The following is a 20328-nucleotide window of genomic DNA, read 5'->3' on the forward strand; positions in this document are numbered from 1 at the left end:
CTATGCTGCTAAACTTTCATAACTTTATTTAAATGTTTCTACAGGACATTAAAAAAGGTCCTACTGCACCAGAAAATTGTTTTCATGATGCAATGTGTGATTAGCTCAATTCTGAAATTGCTTTGGAAAACTGCTTGTGATTTGCTGGGAAGCGTGTGGTATGTCAATCGTATCCGAGTTGGCGGTTTTGTTTTGACAATGATTTTTAACCCTTTGGCTGCCCTGTGACATAACCACCACATCATGGGGTCTGACATTCTAGGGGCTTCATGAAGTAGCAGCGACGTAATGAGCTTTCTGCTTGTTTTCTATGGGAAAATGCAGGTGTGCAGAATGCAATCTGACCGGAAGAGGAACTTTAGAGGACGATTTCTCTTCCATTAACCACGCAAGTGACATAATGGTCCCATGACGGAGATATACCGGAGCGGCTGTGGCACTCCGGTGCCCTGGCACTAAAGATGTAGGATACACTTTTTTTCTTCTGCCCCATTAATTCTAAAAACGAATAGCACCTGTCTTTGGAGTGCTACATCATTATAAATCAATGGTAAAATTACATACACACGACATTCAAATTTGTAATTTCATTCCCCAAAATATAGTTTTAAGAATTGCACATTTAACATTCTCACCTTCCAATTGTTTTTGACATGATGAATTTGTCTCTAAATTCTTTTGGATAGATTGACTGATCATCTACCAACAAATCTGCAAAGACAAAAACTAAAACACATTTCCAGTATTATTTATGTTTCCGGTTATCACAATTTTACTATTTGTTTAAAAACTGTAAAAAACAAACAAATAGCTTTTGCCTTGATCATTAGTTAGAGAACGTATCAAAAGAAATGGCTGTAGGTAGCAACAGGGTTGGAATACATGAACACATACACAGCACGGATTCATTTTGGTTCCCTGATGAAGTTCATCTTAGCTACAAAAGGCGTTGAGGTTGTTACATCATTACATCGATATGCTTGCGCAATCATGTTATCACACTACCACGTGGACTTCAGCATGTTTGACGACTAACCTAAAGCCGGCAGTCACTGCGGGAGACTTTAAATTTTAAGTCCCTTGCTGAAATCTATTAAAGCTGCAGTTGTCTTTTTTTTTTTTAATTTATTTTTTTAATTCAATAGTTTCATGTGGGCAATCTCTAATTGCCTAAAGAACTGTATAGCTGCCAGTCAATTCGTTCTCCATGTATTGATTGGTGAAATTTGGCGACATCTTTAGATATGGCATATGTTTTTATCTGCTTCTGTCAGTCAGTGGAAGCTCATGAATATTCATGAGCACTCCTGCACTGACATGTGCTAGAGGGAGGGCAGGGCTGACAAAGGAGGTGTGCCAGGGCTTTTGACAGGTCATGAAGGGGCAGTGCCTTAGTAAATGCTTGTTAAAATAGAATACAAGAAAATTGGTCTTTCAAAGTTGTTTTTTTAAAAACAGAAAATGCTAAAAGTATTTTTTCTTACTACAGAACTGATTTATTAAAAAAAACACACATGCAGGATATTGACTGAACTGCAGCTTTAACAGAGGTCGGGACTATAACTATTTTTATTAAATGCAAGTGATGCATGCTTACTTTTATTAAATTATTTACCATTTACTAATCTCCAGTGCATTCTTCGCTCACTTCTTTTGTAAAGGCTTCTCCCTGAGGACATTATGGTGCATAGCTGTGGAGCAACTGCAGCGGTGGAAGCTGCAAGGAGAGGTTCCTTACTACACCTTTGGAAAGGATATCGATCCAGGGAGAAATCTGATTGCTATTATTTTGAGCCAGGAAGGAATTTATTTTCCCCTTATGAGACATCATTGGATGATGTTTCATTGGGGTTTTTGTTTTGCCTTCCTCTGGACCAAATACTGTAAATACAAATATAGGATAAGTGTCGTCTAAATTTAGCCTACACTGGCGACACACTTAATCGCACTACGGCCAGATCCGCAAGCCGGGAGATTTCCCGGCTTGCTAGTGGCCGCCCCTCGGCGTGCCGCGCGTCACCGACGCGCGGTCACGCGTCATCGGGAGCCTGCGCCCCCTGCACGCGCGTCCAGGGCTCCCGGTGTCCCGCGATGTGGGGGACGGCGGCAGGGGGTTCCGGGGGACCCGGCGGACCCGGCAGCGGTAGGGAGAGCGCCCCGATCGGAGGGCGCTCTTCCGCTGCTTCGGCGCGCGCCCGTCACCCTCCGGCGCGCGCCAGGATACTGCTGCGGCCGAGAACGGGCAAATGCTCGAATAAACTCGGCCGCAGCAGTAGCTTGATGGACGTAGGTCTTTTTTCAACCTAATCTCCTATGTGAATATAAAGAAAGAAAGAATCCCTTTAGTGTGGCACTAGAGAGGTTCACCCTAATTAAAACTTAAATTTTATTATACCTGATTAAAATAAATTGTTTGGAATAACCACATACAAAAAACAAACATACAATGATATTAGAAGACGGAGAGGTGTGATAGGGTGTTTAGTGGAGGTATAATTATATATAAATACCTCTCTAATTAATACTTAGTGGACCCTATAGTAAGGGTGATCGCTATACTGGATATGTATAGGTATATATCAGACCCCTAGCCAAAAGCAATGGAAGGAGGTAAAGGCAGATGAATATGCTTAGGCCCCCGATGAAGCCAGTTACGGTGAAACGTACGTAGGGTACGTCTGACGTCACCGTCACGTGACGTCACCGTCACGTGACGTCGGCTCATCGGTGAGGTGTGTGTGATATACTGTCTGAGTGCTTCGTAGACTGCGTTCGTGGGCAGCAAGAGCACTCAGACCCTAGGGTTGATCTACTATATATCTGCAGTGAATGAATGTGGCTGGCCTCATACTAGACCTGTCACAATAAAGCTTACAACAGTATATTTAATGACACCATGTGCAGTGAGTAGTGGCTGCTTCAACTCAGCCAGCAATATACTCAGTCTCACATCCAACAGCTAAGCATATTCATCTGCCTTTACCTCCTTCCATTGCTTTTGGCTAGGGGTCTGATATATACCTATACATATCCAGTATAGCGATCACCCTTACTATAGGGTCCACTAAGTATTAATTAGAGAGGTATTTATATATAATTATACCTCCACTAAACACCCTATCACACCTCTCCGTCTTCTAATATCATTGTATGTTTGTTTTTTGTATGTGGTTATTCCAAACAATTTATTTTAATCAGGTATAATAAAATTTAAGTTTTAATTAGGGTGAACCTCTCTAGTGCCACACTAAAGGGATTCTTTCTTTCTTTATATTCACTACGTGTACACTCCCTGTGAGCACCACCCTCCCCTAGCAATTGTTTGGATTAGATTCCCTCCTCAGCTTGAGCAGAGTTTACAATCTGCAGCTTCCAACTGCATGCAGATTTCTTTTCTGTTAATCTCCTATGTAACTTAACTGGTTTTACATGGAGTTTTTTCAAAAGGACTTTACATTCTTCAGTATTGGGCACTGCCAGGGTTTGTGTGGCCTATTAACATTAGTAGGAAAACTACTTCTTAATCCTAACCAAACGCAAGAGCCCGACAAACCAGGCATACAATTGAACAGTGTCAGGAATCGGCGTTCTCCACGCTCCCCACACAGAGCACTCCCTCCCCGCAGGGAGCCCCTGGACACACAAAACAATCCTGCCTTACCGGCCTCCAAGGCTCCCCGCCCCTGCCCCCGTCGCGGGATCACTCCCCTCAGCGATTCCTCTGCACAGCGCCGCGCGCGCCCACGCCCTCCTGCACGCACACCTGCACCATCCACTGGCTCGGTTCACACGCGTACACGAGTTACGGAGCACGCTCAGTCTGCACACTCTTCTTCCCGTCCCCCGGACCTCAGGCTCCGCCCCCGCACACTGCACGAGCATACTCAGGTTACCAACAAGACTGACCTTGCCTGTTATGCCTGCACCAATCTGCAGTGTCTCCCTGTAGCTCTTCCTGTCCCGCCTCCGTTCCTAATTGGACCTTCCTGCTTTATCTAGCTCCTCTCTGCTCTCAGTCTTTGCTCGACATAGTCTCTGTATGGAAGTACTTCTGGATTCTCTCAGTGTTTTCACAGGTTCTGACGCAGCTCGTACGACTACCCCCTCTGGCTCTCGATCTCGGCACTCCTTGGATAACGCTCACTCTGGTAACCCCTTGAACACGGCTTGGACTACGACCTTTTTCCACTCTCCACTCCCTGACTTCGGCAAGGCATCCTTCACTCTATCTCTACAACCGGTACCGGCAAGTATTGTCTACCTTACTACACCTGGCTTGGCAACGCTTCATACCACACTCCGGACACGCTCCCTTTGCTGCAGGTGCGTGTATTACCACTTCCCCCTTCAGCTCAGGGGACGGGTCTGGTCTGCGGGCAGCACCGGCGTAACATTATGTCGAGCCCACAAGACGCAGACCAGACCGAACTACAACAGTTTCTCTCTAATCTGCTTCAGCAAGAACAGGCCATGGCGGATCAAATTGTGGCACTTACACGCCAGGTCGCAGTACTCTGACAGGGCACCGACCGTGACCCCGCCAAATGTAAGCCCCCACTCCGCAAGCGCAGTTAGCAGCTCAGATGTAAGGATTCCTCCCCCCAAGCCTTATGCAGGTGAACCGCAAGATTGTAGGGGTTTCCTAAACCAGTGTGAGGTGCAGTTTGAAATGGCCCCCCATCTCTACAATACTGATCGCAAGAAGGTAGCTTACATTTATAACCTCCTCACTGGTAGCGCCCTGGCTTGGGCTTCCCGGTTTGGGAGCGACGTTCTGACCTTACCCAAGATTACCCGGCATTTAAAGCCGAGTTTCAACGAGTATTCGACTCTCCCGCTCGTCGGGAGATGGCATCTGTTTCTCTCCTCCAGATCACTCAGGGACGGCGAATGGTGACACAGTATGCTGTGGAATTCCGGACTCTAGCAGCCGAGACTAACTGGGGACAAGAGGATCTCGTCTCCGTATTCTGGCAAGGCCTGGCAGATCCCATCAAGGACGAACTCTCTCGCCAATCCAGGCCGGAGCAATTGGAGGTCCTCATTGATTTGGCTGTCCGAGTGGATCAACGTATCCAGGTACGCCGCTCAGAGCGTCAGCGCACTCACTTCCATAACTTTCAAGTTCCGTTCTCCAGTACTCCCAGCAACACTCCTGCTCCCCCAAGTGCTACCATACCTCTTCGTCCTGCACTGGAGTTGCCAGAGCCAATGCAATTGGGGGTACAACGCATCCGCACACCGATACGGCAGTTCCGCTACGCCGGGGGATTGTGTTTCTACTGCGGATCCATGGAACATCTGGTTCGGGAGTGTCCACTGCGTCCGGGAAACGGGAACACCCAGTGAGTACAGAGGGGCTCTCTCTGGGTGTAATGTCTCCACGTCCCCTTTCTAAAGGTGAACTCCCTAAAAAACTCACATTTCCAGTCTCCCTTTCAGGCGATAAGTTCAAGACTTCTACCGCCGCTTTCATTGACTCAGGAGCTGGAGGAAACCTCGTGGATCTTGAATTCGCTAGGTTAAACCGCATACCGCTCGTGAGAAAGAAGGTTCCCATCACACTCATCGGTATCGATGGACGCCCTCTCACCCCGGCCCACATCTCCTTAGAGACGGCTCCCTTGCTTCTGTCCTCACATCTGCATAAGGAGATCTTAGTTCTCGATGCCATTCATGCTCCTGGGATACCCATCACTCTTGGTCTTCCTTGGCTACAGCTTAACAATCCTCTCATTGACTGGACTTCCTCTGATCCCATTTCCTGGAGGCCGAGGTCAGGCGAGACTCATCAACTGCTGGCCAATACCTCTGTTCCCGAAGTTATTCTACCTTCCGTTTACCATCAAATCCGGGTCGTTTTCAATAAGGTACAGTCAGACCTCTTGCCGCCACACAGGACTTACGATTGTCCGATCGATCTATTTCCAGGTTACTCCCTACCCAAGTCCAAGACCTACCCCTTGTCGTTACCAGAATCTCACGCTATGGATGAATATATCCAGGAGAATCTCAAGAAAGGCTTTATTCGTCACTCCAATTCCCCAGCAGGGGCTGGGTTTTTCTTCGTCAAGAAAAAGGACGGGTCGTTGAGGCCTTGCATCGACTACAGGGGTTTAAACCACATAACTATTAAAAATCGTTACCCCCTTCCCCTTATTACCGAACTGTTCGATAAATTACAGGGGGCCAAGATTTTTTCCAAGATGAATCTATGTGGTGCCTATAACCTGGTGCGCATCAGGAAGGGGGATGAATGGAAGACGGCCTTCAACACGCGTAGTGGACACTACGAATATCTGGTAATGCCTTTCGGCTTATGTAATGCTCCCGCTGTCTTCCAGGATTTCATCAACGACGTCTTTCGTAAGGTACTCAATATTTTTGTTATTGTATACTTGGATGATATCCTGATTTTTTCCAAAGATCTCCAGGACCATATACGCCACACCTCCTATGTCCTTTCCCGTCTCCGGGAACACCATTTGTACGCCAAACTGGAGAAGTGCACCTTTCATCAGACCTCTACTCCGTTCCTGGGGTACATCATTTCCGATGAGGGGTTTATGATGGACTCCGGTAAACTTCAAGCAGTCACTGAATGGCCAAGACCCAACTCTCTCAAGGCCATACAACGTTTTTTAGGGTTCGCTAATTATTATCGTAAGTTTATACGGAGTTTTTCCACCATTGTGGCACCCCCTACTGCGCTCACCAAAAAAGGAACTGATCCTTCTGCTTGGTCATCCGAGGCCATCTCCGCCTTCGAGACACTCAAGGAAGCCTTTATATCCGCACCTATTCTCCGTCCTCCCAACATTGAACTTCCCTTCGTCCTGGAGGTCGACGCTTCTGATTGCGGCGCTGGTGCCGTTCTTTCTCAGAGACCCACGCCCCAAGATAATTTACATCCCTGTGCATATTTTTCCAAGAAATTCTCGTCTGCCGAGAGGAACTATGATGTGGGTAACAGGGAACTTCTGGCCGTGAAGATGGCTCTTCAAGAGTGGAGACACCTGCTGGAGGGGTCAAAAGAGCCGTTTACTATTCTCACGGACCACAAGAACCTTCTTTACATAGAGAACGCTCAACGCCTTGGTCCACGACAGGCTCGTTGGGCTCTTTTTTTTTCTCGATTCGATTTTCACCTTTCCTATATCCCCGGGACCAAGAACGTAAAGGCAGACGCACTCTCCCGAATACATTCTTCTGAAGAGAGGCCAGAGGAATCTTTGGAGACTATCCTTCCGCATGAGAGGATTCTCGCCACGTCTTCTTTCAAGAATCTTGACAAGATTTTGCACTCCCAGAGACGCATTCCCAAGGACTTGGTCGTTCCCGACAACAAACTCTTTGTACCTTCCAAATTTGTTCCAGAGGTCCTGTCTTGGGGTCACTCCTCTAAATCTGCAGGTCATCCAGGTTTTAAGAAGACTACTGATCTCATTCGTCGGAATTTCTGGTGGCCAAGGATGTCTCAAGATATTCTTGAGTTTACCCGTGCCTGCCGCACGTGCGCTCAAAGCAAGACCCCCCGTCAAAAGCCTCAGGGTTTTCTGTTACCCCTTCCAGTTCCCGACCGCCCCATGTCCCACATTTCGATGGACTTCATCGTGGAGTTGCCCAGGTCCAGAGGAATGAACACTATCTTGGTAGTCGTGGAAGGGTTCTCGAAGATGTCCCATTTCATTCCACTTAAAGGATTACCCACCTACCCCGCCCTTGCTGATATCTTTACGGAGCAGATTTTCCGGCTTCATGGGATCCCTTCGTCCATTGTTTCTGACAGAGGTTCTCAGTTCGTATCCAAATTTTGGAGAGCTTTCACGAAGAGATTGGGCATCTCTTTTTCTTTCTCTTCCGCCTATCATCCTCAGTCCAATGGACAAACGGAGAGAATCAATCAATCCCTGGAGAAGTACCTGAGATGTTTCATATCCGATTTCCAGGATGATTGGGCTCAACTCCTCTCTTGGGCAGAGTATGCCGTCAATTCTGCCAAAAACGAGTCCACCCGGGAGTCGCCCTTCTTTATAAATTATGGGTTCCACCCTCCCTGTCTTCCCATCCCCAACATCCCTTCTGGAGTACCAGCCGTAGATGAACGCATTTCTTCCCTCCAAACCGCATGGTCCAGGATTCAGTCTACCCTTCTCAACTCCTCCCGCAGATCGAAACTACAGGCCGATCGTCGTCGTCGTTCGGCGCCCAGTTACAAACCAGGGGATTTGGTATGGCTCTCCTCTAAGAATATCCACCTCAAGGTACCATCTCCTAAACTGGCACCTAAGTTCCTGGGTCCCTTCCCTATTTGTGAACAAATCAATCCCGTGGCATTCCAGCTCCAACTACCACCCAGTATGAAGATTCCCAATGTCTTTCATGTGTCCCTCTTAAAACCATTTATCTCCAGTCACTTCTTTCCGGATCAGACTCGTAAACCAGATCCCATTACTGTACAAAATAACCCGGCCCCGGCCCTTCTTAAGTCCTTCAGGAAAAAGTTTCCAGAGAAACCGTTCTTGGACCGTCCTGAGGCCATTCCTGAAGAGGGGGGTACTGTCAGGAATCGGCGTTCTCCACGCTCCCCACACAGAGCACTCCCTCCCTGCAGGGAGCCCCTGGACACACAAAACAATCCTGCCTTACCGGCCCCCAAGGCTCCCCGCCCCTGCCCCGTCGCGGGATCACTCCCCTCGGCGATTCCTCTGCACAGCGCCGCGCGCGGCCACGCCCTCCTGCACGCACACCTGCACCATCCACTGGCTCAGTTCACGCGCGTACACGAGTTACGGAGCACGCTCAGTCTGCACACTCTTCTTCCCGTCCACCGGACCTTAGGCTCCGCCCCCGCACACTGCACGAGCATACTCAGGTTACCAACAAGACTCACCTTGCCTGTTATGCCTGCACCAATCTGCAGTGTCTCCCTGTAGCTCTTCCTGTCCCGCCTCCGTTCCTTATTGGACCTTCCTGCTTTATCTAGCTCCTCTCTGCTCTCAGTCTTTGCTCGACATAGTCTCTGTATGGAAGTACTTCTGGATTCTCTCAGTGTTTTCACAGGTTCTGACGCAGCTCGTACGACTACCCCCTCTGGCTCTCGATCTCGGCACTCCTTGGATAACGCTCACTCTGGTAACCCCTTGAACACGGCTTGGACTACGACCTTTCTCCACTCTCCCTGACTTCGGCAAGGCATCCTTCACTCTATCTCTACAACCGGTACCGGCAAGCATTGTCTACCTTACTACACCTGGCCTGGCAACGCTTCATACCACACTCCGGACACGCTCCCTTTGCTGCGGGTGCGTGTATTACCACTTCCCCCTTCAGCTCAGGGGAACGGGTCTGGTCTGCGGGCAGCACCGGCGTAACAAACAGGGACTAAACTAGGTACAGTCACATTAAAAAAATACTTGTAAAGCAATCCCTGTTATTTAAGGGCTATGTTAAATATAAGCTTCAAGTAAATGAAAACCCACATTTATCATGCCACGACTAGGGCCCTACTAAATGCGCCAACAAGTGAATCAGGAAACTAGAAAGGTTGGAGTTGGCTGGTATAAGAAACTCCAAAGGGCAATGCTTTAAGTATGTTAGCAAACTGAAAATCAAATAAATATCAGCCATATAAATGTGATACATTGTGTTAGAACATGTGGATCAAGTAACGCTGTCCTAACTCCTGTCAAGTCATGATCTGAAGCATGAGGCACTAATTCAATTAAAACTGACGCAAAGTAGAAGTGCCTTGATACTGTACATTACAGCAGAAAAACGTGCTTTCCTTATTTACTCTTTTTAGCATAGGTTTGAAGCAGGGGGTCTCTGGAGCTGAACTGTGTTAATTTCAGCTCCGGGGACCCCCTGCTTCCAGAGATACTTGCCCCCATAGGGGATGCCGGTAGCAGCTGTGTGTGGGGAACATAATGGCCGCTTATATGTCCCACTTCACGCGGGACAATAGGAAGCTGTGATGTCATCCTGGAGGTGTTGGGGGTCATCTGGAGCAGAACTGCTCCATTTTCAGCTCTGGGGACCCCCATGTTCCCGACATACTCACCGGTTGCGGTGCTGTTTACGCTTCCATTTCAGGGAAATAAAACGCCCTGCCAATTTGTATTAGACAACCGTGGACACCACCTTTCAAAAGCCAGGAAGTGTACAGCCACCGAAAAAACTAAGTATGCCCGGAACCAGCGGGTCCCCAGCGTTCCAAATAGGATGCATGATCTCCGGCAGGTCTCCTGGCTCCAATCCGGTTACATTTCTGGGTGGATTGCTCCATCAATGTTATTGGTGTCCATAGAAAGATTTATTCCCTCTTAAGGTATTCATTTTTGCAAAAAAAGACTGTTTAGTATTTTCATTGGGTTACAAAAATCTAACTCCGGTCTAATTATCGTGCTCTTTTAGCTGTTTTGGCTAAAAAATGTAGACAACGTGGCAATTGATGTCTATCTTAAAATACAGTACATGGCGTCACAAATAAAATGACGCCGGGTTACCATGACGACGCGTCGCTGTAAGCCATGGTAGGTTAGTTACAGAAGCCATGAGCGGTTCCTTCTGCATTTAAGTTAAATGCCTTGGGGGAAGAGAGCGGGACCTCTGCAACTGCCTCACCCCCCTAACCTCCCCCCCCCAAAAAAAAATCTCACGCCCCCCCAAGTTTGCGCACCCTTGAGCTAGTACATATAAAGGAAATAAAAGGAAACACTTGCACAATCAGTCTATTAAACTCACTTCTACTAGATGTTGTGACAGCACATTGCATCAATAGCTTTAAAGCAGGAAGACACCTACTCAACGACAGTCAATCAATGGCTATTAGCAAGATGGGCACAAATGAGACTTCATTGCTTTGTGTGTAAATGCACTAAAAGATTCAGTTACTCGCTACTCTTGGAGAAAGGACACTGAGCTTACAGTATATTCTCATGTTAAACTACACACCAAGCATTCCACAATAAGGCCACCACAATTTTAGGTATAAGCAGTTATCCATAACCCCTTGGAAATAACCCGAGGAACCTGCCTGCACAATTTCCAATCAGAGAAATGTTCTAAATTAGAGGAGGGCGAATATGGGCGATCATGTATATGTATATGGCCGATAATAATGTTATCAGTGAAATAACTCAATAAGTAAACAAAGTGATAAAGGTATACTAAATAATGTGATAAAGAAAAATATTAAAAGTGAACACATTATTAATCAACAAACTCGTAACCCAATGTGATATCTATAAAAATCAAATCAGAATAATAAGTGTCATTTTTCCAAACATCCCAAATAGTGCAAAATACAAAATTGAGTGATAATAGATTTGTAAAGCAGGTGAAATACACCCTTTAAGGACCGTTCCAATCGTCCTTCAGTGCCAGCAATGTCTTCCAGCAACATAAAATGGATAAAGAGAATACAATAGTGTAACCACTTCATAACATGAACCTAAATGTATGAAAGTGTGTATGTCTCACTCACGTAGTTCCCAGTAGTAATCAGCATATCAGAGACAGTCTCTCTCCGATTGGGGCAAGTGTTCCCCTCTAATATGGTTCTTCTTAATGTAACTCACAGTCTTTCAAATCCCAACAGATTTTAAATAAAGAAATACTGAAGATGGTGTAGTACATCACGAAGAGATGCGCAGAGCGCCGAAACAAGCGCAGATAACACCACAGACCAAGGTTCCCAGCCATTGTATTTCCTTTGCGCATTTTTATGTGCTAAATGTGAGTGCACCAGTGGCGCAGCTAGACATGTGCGGGCCCCCGGACAAAATAAAATGCAGGGCCCCCCTCATGTCTCTCTCTCTCTTTTCTCCCCCTCATGTCTCTCTCTTTGCGCGCGCGCGCTCTCTCTCTGATCTATCTCCCTTTCCTCCCCCTCTCTCTCTTTGCTCTCTCTCCGTCTCTTTGCTCTCTCTCCCTTCCCCCCTCCTCTCCCTCTCTGTCCTCTCTGGCTTTGCTCCCTCTCTCTGGCTTTGCTCCCTCTCTCTGGCTTTGCTCCCTCTCTCGATTTGCTCCCTCTCTCTGGCTTTGCTCCCTCTCTCTGGCTTTGCTCCCTCTCTCGATTTGCTCCCTCTCTCTCGCTTTGCTCCCTCTCTCTCGCTTTGCTCCCTCTCTCTCGCTTTGCTCCCTCTCTCTCGCTTTGCTCCCTCTCTCTCGCTTTGCTCCCTCTCTCTCGCTTTGCTCCCTCTCTCTCGATTTGCTCCCTCTCTCGGTTTGCTCCCTCTCTCTCGATTTGCTCCCTCTCTCTCGGTTTGCTCCCTCTCTCTCGGTTTGCTCCCTCTCTCTCGCTTTGCTCCCTCTCTCTCGCTTTGCTCCCTCTCTCTCGCTTTGCTCCCTCTCTCTCGCTTTGCTCCCTCTCTTTGCTCTCATGTCTTTCTTTTCCCTCTTATGTATTTCTCTCTTGTACATCATTTTCTCTTTGCGTCTCTTCCTTCCTGTATCCTTTTCTTTTCATGTCTGTTTTTACCCCTGTGATTTAACCCTACCCTCACTCTCACCTTTCCTAGCCTGTCTCTCAGGCTGCAGCTCCAGCCCCACACTGCCCTACTTGAGGCCCCGCCCCCTTACCTAAGCCCCACCCACCTACAGAGGCTCTGCAGAGGAAGGAATTTCACCTCTGTCCTTCGTACTGCAGTTGCAGAGGTCCCGCGCTCTCCCCCAAGGCATTTAAATGAAATGCCAGGGGACCGCGGAAGGCCTCTCTAACAAACTTATGTTGCCTTCCAGCGACGCGTCGTCATGGTAACCAGGCGTCAAATGATGTTGTGCAGGTCATGTGACACCGTGTTGCCACGGCAACGTGACGTCAATGCGTCATTTGACGCCGGAGCCAAACGAGTGCGGGGACTGGGGAACGGGGGGGCGGGGGTGAGCCAGGGAGGAGAGCAGACAGAGGTGCGCAGGGGGAAACATTTGCGCACCCTGTCTTAGACACTGGTGACCAACAATGAAAGACAATTTACAGCAGTAATATACATTCTAAATTCTGTTGAAGCAACCAAGATGAAAGAAAACAAAATAGGTCACAATTACCAGAGCTTCTTAGCCATCTTCAGTTTACTTTGTTTTAATGAAAAGAGCAATCTAGCCCATTTATTTATTTTTTTTAAATACAAGTAGAAGGGTGCCGGTATCTCCTGCAGTTTAAAAAGCTTCCACGTCACATGGGCCAAAAGGAAGCTGCACCGGGTGACGTCACAGCTTCTTATTGCCCCGCAAGGGCTCGGGAACTGTGAAAAGCAACCATAATGTTTGGATGGCTACCGGCACCCTCTGCGAAGCTAAGTAGCTCCAGAAGCAGGTGGTCCCCGGAGTGCAAATTAATGGGGTTCAGCTCCGGAGACCCCTTGCTTCAAACCTGTATTAAAAGAAAAAGAAATACACGCGTGGATTGCCTCTTTAGCTTTGACTTGTTCTTTTTTCAAGCCAAGTTGTTTGCAACTTACAGTGGAAGGAATGAAAGAATTTTAAATGAAAACTTATTTATATCCATTGTAAATCCAAATCATGTTTCCATCTTGTGGCCAAAATAGGGAATATACACTATTTAGCAAACCTAAACTAGCTGGTCTAAGCGTATTGCAGAGGGTGAGGAGAGAGGTCTTTAGGGATTATAGAAGTATAGAGCGACACACTGTTTGTGCTCATGTGCATGCCATTACCCAGAATCCCCAGCTGCAGTGGAAGCATTGTATGCCAAGCAATAATGGAGAAAGACAGGGTTGCCGACCTGTCAGACGTGAATGTACCCACAAGTGGTAGTTGTATTTGCTGTACGTTGGAGGGTTTCTGTCACTTTTTTTTTTACCCACTATAACTTTTTTAATGTCTTGGATTATAGATGCCTCTAAAATCTTATTCTTGCCATTCAATTGATGCTGAGAGACAGGGGTGCGCAAACTTGGGGGCACGGGTTTAGAGGCCTCGAGCGCTTCCCGAAGGCACTTAAATTTACAATATTTTGACATTTACTATATAAAATAATTTTATTATAGTTTTTTAATTACCTTGTTCTGATGCTGTTTTTATCCAGTGTTTTCTAACTTTGGTTTTATCAAGCTAAAGTAGTTATTCTTTTAAATTAAGGACCGTATTTAATGTAGCCTACCATTTCTCACTATTTTTTTACCTATTGAAAGAATGGAGTTCACAAATCAAGTATCATTTCTCTTGTATCTTAATTATTTATTATTAATTATCATCTCTATAATATTGGAATTATGATTTTCCTACTCTCCACCTATTTGTGTATGTGGTCTGACCTTTTCTGGGGAGCGTGTATGGAACAACAGAATCCCTGCAAAGAAACTCAACTATGAAAGATTACAGCAATAGTTTTGAAGTAATGATTACTGTGCTAGACTATTAGTATACATAAGAACCGGTCGTATGACAGATCGCATATGTTCCCATTAAACCCTAAGTGTTTGACGAATCAGCATTTCAGAAACTGAAGCTGTCAATGAGTTTTGTTTGTAACACCATTTTACAAATGCTCCGTTTTCTATTAGAATTTCTTAAATGTATCTCAGGAATCCTGTAAGGGAGTAATCTTAAATTGTGTATTTTTATCCGGTCGCATTAGGGACTATATTGTATATCAGTATTAGTATGGCGAATCAGCTTTTCCCATTCAATATCCAAGTTTCTATCCGAACCAATAGGAGGAGGTTTGAGACTTTATCAAGTGTAGGTAGAGTAGATCGTATTGCACTCCTGAAGAAGCTAGACTGACACTAGCGAAACACGTAGAGTGGACAGAGGAGGAGGAAGCCGACCTGACCAGAGAATAGTGACGTCAGAGCACTGCAGGAAACAGAGTGCCATTTCCAGCGGCCGCTATCGGGAGAAACACGAGGCGAACCCAGGAAGCAAAGACCCACACCGGTATCCAGAGTCGGATGATAGAGACACTGTCCTGTCCACATCAGCAAAGATACCAATTTATGTCCTGAATGGCATAAACAAATGTGAGTGCCCATTCAGGGGGATGTTTATTGTGTGCATTGTTTATTAAAAGTTTTTATATACTGCACCATTAGTCCTCAATCTCCTTTCCCTGTCAAGACTCTACTTTACCTACAACCACCAGCAACACTCCACTCATCACCACAGCAGCAATAGATTACATGGAACACTGCTAACCCATAGTGGTCTGCTGTCTTCAACAAACTCCCTCACCTTTCTTGCATCTGTACCGGCTGTTTCATTATAGAGGTTGATTAATTGGTACAGCATTTATCCTTTTTTATATATTTATTGTATTTATGTATTTTAATCTAGTCTTCATTTTAAGCATTGCCTTTTAATGTTGATTATCACCTTTTGTATTAATTTATTACACCACTAGGTGGTGCTGCTATACCAGTTTTTCCTGTGTTTGGTTGAGCGCCGATTAGTCTAAGGCCAGGTCCATAGTGCCCTCACCCGTGCAAAGGCGTCCGCGGCGTCACCCGCTTGAAGCGGGTGTGTTTTTCGCCCATGGTAGGCGCACCGTCCGCAGGTGTGTCTAGGGGCGTGCCAGTGACGTCACGGAGCGAACCGCTCATGTGACCGGCCTGTCGCGCCAAGAAATCAGTTTAAACTGATTTCTTGCGCAACGTTTCGCCCCCTCCCGCGCGCACGCTGCATGGATGCGAACACTGCCTTAAGGCAGTCTGTTCGCTCAGCGTGCGGACACGTCCGAACGGTCTGCAGTACCATGGCCCCAGCCTAATTCCTTGCCCTCAACAAAGGGACAAAGGGATTTGTTCCCGAAACGCGTCAAAGTAGTCTCACACCCCCCAATTGTTGTTCAATAAACGCTTTTAATCATTTTTGCTGGTTTTGGCCCCCGTTTCTATTTGCTGCTGTGCTCTGTTTTTGGACCCTTTGGGATATCTATCTTAACAATATTCAATGTCAGGGAGGCATGTCATAACTTTCAGAAATGACTTCGGAGTGCAGAAAGTTGTGTGGGAAAATCTCTTTGCAAATATTTCTGGCAAGAAGTTCCCAAAGATGTAAAAGCGTATCGCTCGCATTGTATTTGAATAAAATTAATTTTCAAAGATCTTCTGTTTTGCTTAAGAAATAGCAACATTTGGGACCTTTTTTTTTTTTTTTTTTGAAACCTCACAAATGCTTCTGCAAACACAAAACATCAAACCAATTCACCAAATCCACACTGCTTGCTGTCTTTCCATATTTGCCCAGACAATATTAAATAGATTTGATTGAAAGAGACACTATGTCCATCAAGGTGACCTGTCTTATTTGGGTGAATGTCATGCAAATGACTACTTGGCACATATAGCTTAATGGGAGGTTTTTTATGCAAATCCTGCCTGTTTACAACTTTTTTTTCGCAAGACACAAATGTCCCATTTTTAAGAAACCAATTTGGATATTTTATCCACCCATGCTGTTTCAATGCAACCACACGTGGCTCCACCCATGCTGTTTCAATGCAACCACACGTGGCTCCACCCATGCTGTTTCAATGCAACCACACGTGGCTAAAGTTTGCGATGTGCAAAAAAGAAGGCGAGCGACGGAACATTCAAATAAGCAGTATTTTTGTTTTTTAAGGCCGCTCTCTGTAAATACGGTATTGAACAAGAATCTGTAGGTTATATTTAGAATCCAAAAACAGGATGCCTTTGAAAAGTCAACATCAAAAAATGCATAAATCCATGCAGAATACACACAGATGGGCAACTCGCTCATACAATGTGGAACAAAATTCCCATATGAAACAAACATTTAATTAAAAAAAAAGGAATCCAATTAAAAACATCATGGTGTTGGGAGACCAGGGGAGGGGTGGGGTGGGAGGGGGGGGGTCTACTGCACATCTAACTGGTTTCAACACTATTGTGGCTTCATCAAGGGTCATCCCTACGCCACCTGTTACACTCAGACAGATTAATGAAACATAAAACAAACACGTGATATTATCAAATTACAAACAATTTAATCTAAGAACTGCCCCAATTAATCTCTCAATTTAACCCGTGAGGGCCTATGGTCCTCAATTCATCTATCCAGGAGTGCTTTCTATGTAACACCTATTTTTGGCAATCACCTCCTCTTGGAGATTGAGTTATCTGTTTAATGCCTGTACATTTAAGTACAGACATTAAATGGTGTTCTGCATCTTTATAGTGTTTAGCCGTTGCACTTTATTCATCTCCATATGTAATTGCTGCTTTATGTTGACCGATTCCCTCTCTTAATACCCTAATTATACAACACACATAAAATGTATAACAAGGACAGAGCGGCACATACATATAAAACTCCTCCTGTGTAGCAATTAATACAGGAATTGATCCCAATACTTGCTCCTGTTTGAGGATATTGATTTTACTTTCAGTGTGATAAGTATATTTGCACGGTGTACACTTGCTATCGTTATAATTGCCTGGCAGACAGTTGATTAAATTCTACGCAGCATAAGAGCATAGCAGTCTTTCCCAGTATCCCGCTAAATACTATTACTGCTTTTGTACACCCATCTGGGACAAACGTCGCCCTTTTAATATACTGTATGTTCCTGTTCAACCAAGTGTCAATGTTTTTTCCCCCTAATCTATTCAAAATACAGCTATTACGGAGATACGGGGTACTACAATTTGGCGTCTGACATGAGATAGATTTCCCCCACCACCATGATTATTTTAAAGCTGTAATCTCCCCGTCCCCCAAGATACATAGCAGGTCCTGCTCTTAACAAAAATAAAGTGTTAAAAATCATTGTTTTCTTAATCTCTAGCATGGTAACCTCAGACTGCACAGAGACATCAATTTTAACCTCCTAGACACTTTATATTTTAACTGCGTATACCATCGCCTAAAATAATGGTTCCCAATCATTTTGACATAGTGCACCCCTGCTAGAAAATATTTATTCTGTGATCCTTTCATTAATAAATGTTATTGCCTACTCATCAGATTATTCCTAACAAAACGGTGTGACCGATTCCAGGCAGTATCGTGTCCTGAGCTCGTGGGGCGAACACACTGAATAAGGCCCCAAACTGCACCTCAGTGTGTGCAGACAGCAAGGGGTTCTCAGGAGGAGGCTCGGAGCACAGAGCACGAGTGAGACGCATGCGTATGGAACGCAAACTTGTGTGAGAAACAGAGTGGCCGGGAACGCTGCCGGGGGGTGAGCACAGACCAGGACTGTGAGAAGCCGATTCTGCCTGTCGACAGTGTCCAGTAACCCGCTCTGCGCGACTGGAGTGAGACTGCAAGGACCCGTCTGGGAGAGTGTACCTGCACTATTCCTGAATAACTTGTATGTGACGCCATTGTATTTTACCAATACATACCTTTATTTGAACATGTTACACTATTGCTTCTCCTCTCTTCTTCTCTCCCCAGCCCCATACCTTTTAGTCTCATGTTTAGTGTGTGTTAGTCTTTGTATTGTCTGTTTGTTTCTATGTTTCTCACTGCACAATAGCGCACACTCTTTGGATTGTGGATATTTGCTTACTGTGGAGGGCGAATTTAGAGTGCAGCACCAGCAGTGTTGTTCATGTTTAATATTAATGTTTAATATTTGCTTGTTTTTATCATAAGTATTGCTGCACAACTATAGGATTTAGATTATAATCTTATGAGTTTTGTGTTGATTTTGAGTCAATACAGAGGGGTGTTTATGATTTACAGTAGCACATTGTTGTGCAATTAGCACATACAAATATTCATCATAAAGTATTTGCGGAATAGAGTACGAATAATTTATTGTCAGCAGGGGTGGTATAGCTATCAATTACCGCAGGAGCTTGCGAAGTCTCGACCCATAATGGCTTGCTGCTGTGGATGCAAAGCATTGTGGGGAGCGACTTTGGAAACCTCTACTGTAATTGACAGCTATACCACCCACGCTAAGGGTCAGTTTGGCGCCTTACTAAATGCACAGTCTCCACACGGACTCAGGGACACCCGATATACGCCATTACATTTTTTTTTGGGGGGGGGGGGAGGAACTTGTACACACCACTCAAACCCCTAACAATTCGCAAAATATCTGTTCGGAATCACTGTCATAAACGAAGCATCACATTATAAAAATAAAAACATCCACTGAACTGGCAGGATAAGCTATTTAACAGATGAAAAAAAAAAAAAAGAAAGAAATTGCCATTTCAGAGAACTGCTTCTTTATTAGAATAAAGTATTTCTTTTTTTTTTTTTAACCACATTTTTGTTGCATGTAGGAATGTTGTTCCCCATCCCATAGGCGAGCTGCTCAATATTTTTTTCTTTGAGTTATGTTTTTTAAACGCACGTTGAATTTTCAAAGGCTCCCCGTTTTGGATTCTAAAACGGCCTAAGGATCCTTTTTGCTCATTAGAATACTATGTAAATTAGATGTAATTGCCAAGTCAAGTGAACTATAAACTCCTTTCAATCTACGTGTGACTTTAAAACGAAAAACAAAAGGGTGATGGTCATATTAAAAACACACTGTACCTTTATTAGAAACGAATGAAAGTGCAATTTCAGCATTATTGGTTAAAGGCAACTTTTTTCCTCGTCCGAGGATCTCTTTATTCACATACGTTCCGTTGCCACTCAAATCCTCTATGTATGCAACAGGGGAGTGTCCGGGACCAACTTCCTAGAAAATAAGGGATAGGTTGCATAAAAATAGGCACAGAGATCCAAGCATTAAATGATTAGCAGAATAAATTATAAAAACTAAAACAGAACACGTTTCGCTATGCTATGTTCTCAGGGCCATTGCAACCTCAAATGCAGAAATCTTTGGCACGATCAATGCTCATGACCAATACCAGAAGCAAGGGCTCCTTGTTACTTGTGCCCATCCACACGTCTTAATTCAGCACCATCAATGATCCAAAGATAGCAGGCGCACTCCAATTTAAAATGGTGGTTGAAGACACCGTAGTAGGTGCTCAAGCAGTGGAGCGGGAAACCTAGCAAAGAAATGCTCTGAAGATGTCAATACGAGACAGGATCCTGTGGCACTCAAATGTATACCAAGATTCCAATAGACATGGAAAGTTCTTTTATTATTGAAGACAAGGGTCACAACGTTTTGGGGAGAACCCGGTCAGGTGAAATACATACAAGCCGGGCTTGGTCGTAGGATCCTGTCGCCCATGCCATTCAGCACTATTAACATCTCTGCAGGGATGCTTCTGATTCTCCTTCCATGCTACCCAGTCTCAAGCCGTCTGTACCAAATATGTGCGGACAGCGTGATGAAATGAGCTCCATCAGCATCTGACATCCAGCGACCACCACAAACCATTGAGGAAAACCAGCAGGATGCTCAGTTGTAAAGGGAAT

The 20328-nt window shown here is 45.3% G+C and overlaps 1 protein-coding gene across 4 annotated transcripts in view; it reads right to left on the reverse strand.

Annotated features, from left to right (window-relative positions):
- The window catches only part of CHEK2 (checkpoint kinase 2), a 47117-nt gene that overhangs the window by 18110 nt on the left and 8679 nt on the right, over nucleotides 1-20328 (reverse strand). For all 4 annotated transcript variants that reach the window (XM_075569017.1, XM_075569016.1, XM_075569015.1 and 1 more), the window contains 2 exons: nucleotides 19486-19633; nucleotides 636-726 (listed from right to left, as the gene is read on the reverse strand). In XM_075569017.1, the coding sequence (XP_075425132.1) occupies nucleotides 636-655 (20 nt within the window). In that variant the 5' untranslated portion in view covers nucleotides 656-726; nucleotides 19486-19633. The remainder of the gene's footprint in view (nucleotides 1-635; nucleotides 727-19485; nucleotides 19634-20328) is intronic.

Source organism: Ascaphus truei, chromosome 13 (genome assembly GCF_040206685.1).
Source record: "Ascaphus truei isolate aAscTru1 chromosome 13, aAscTru1.hap1, whole genome shotgun sequence".
Taxonomy (NCBI): Eukaryota; Metazoa; Chordata; class Amphibia; order Anura; family Ascaphidae; genus Ascaphus; species Ascaphus truei.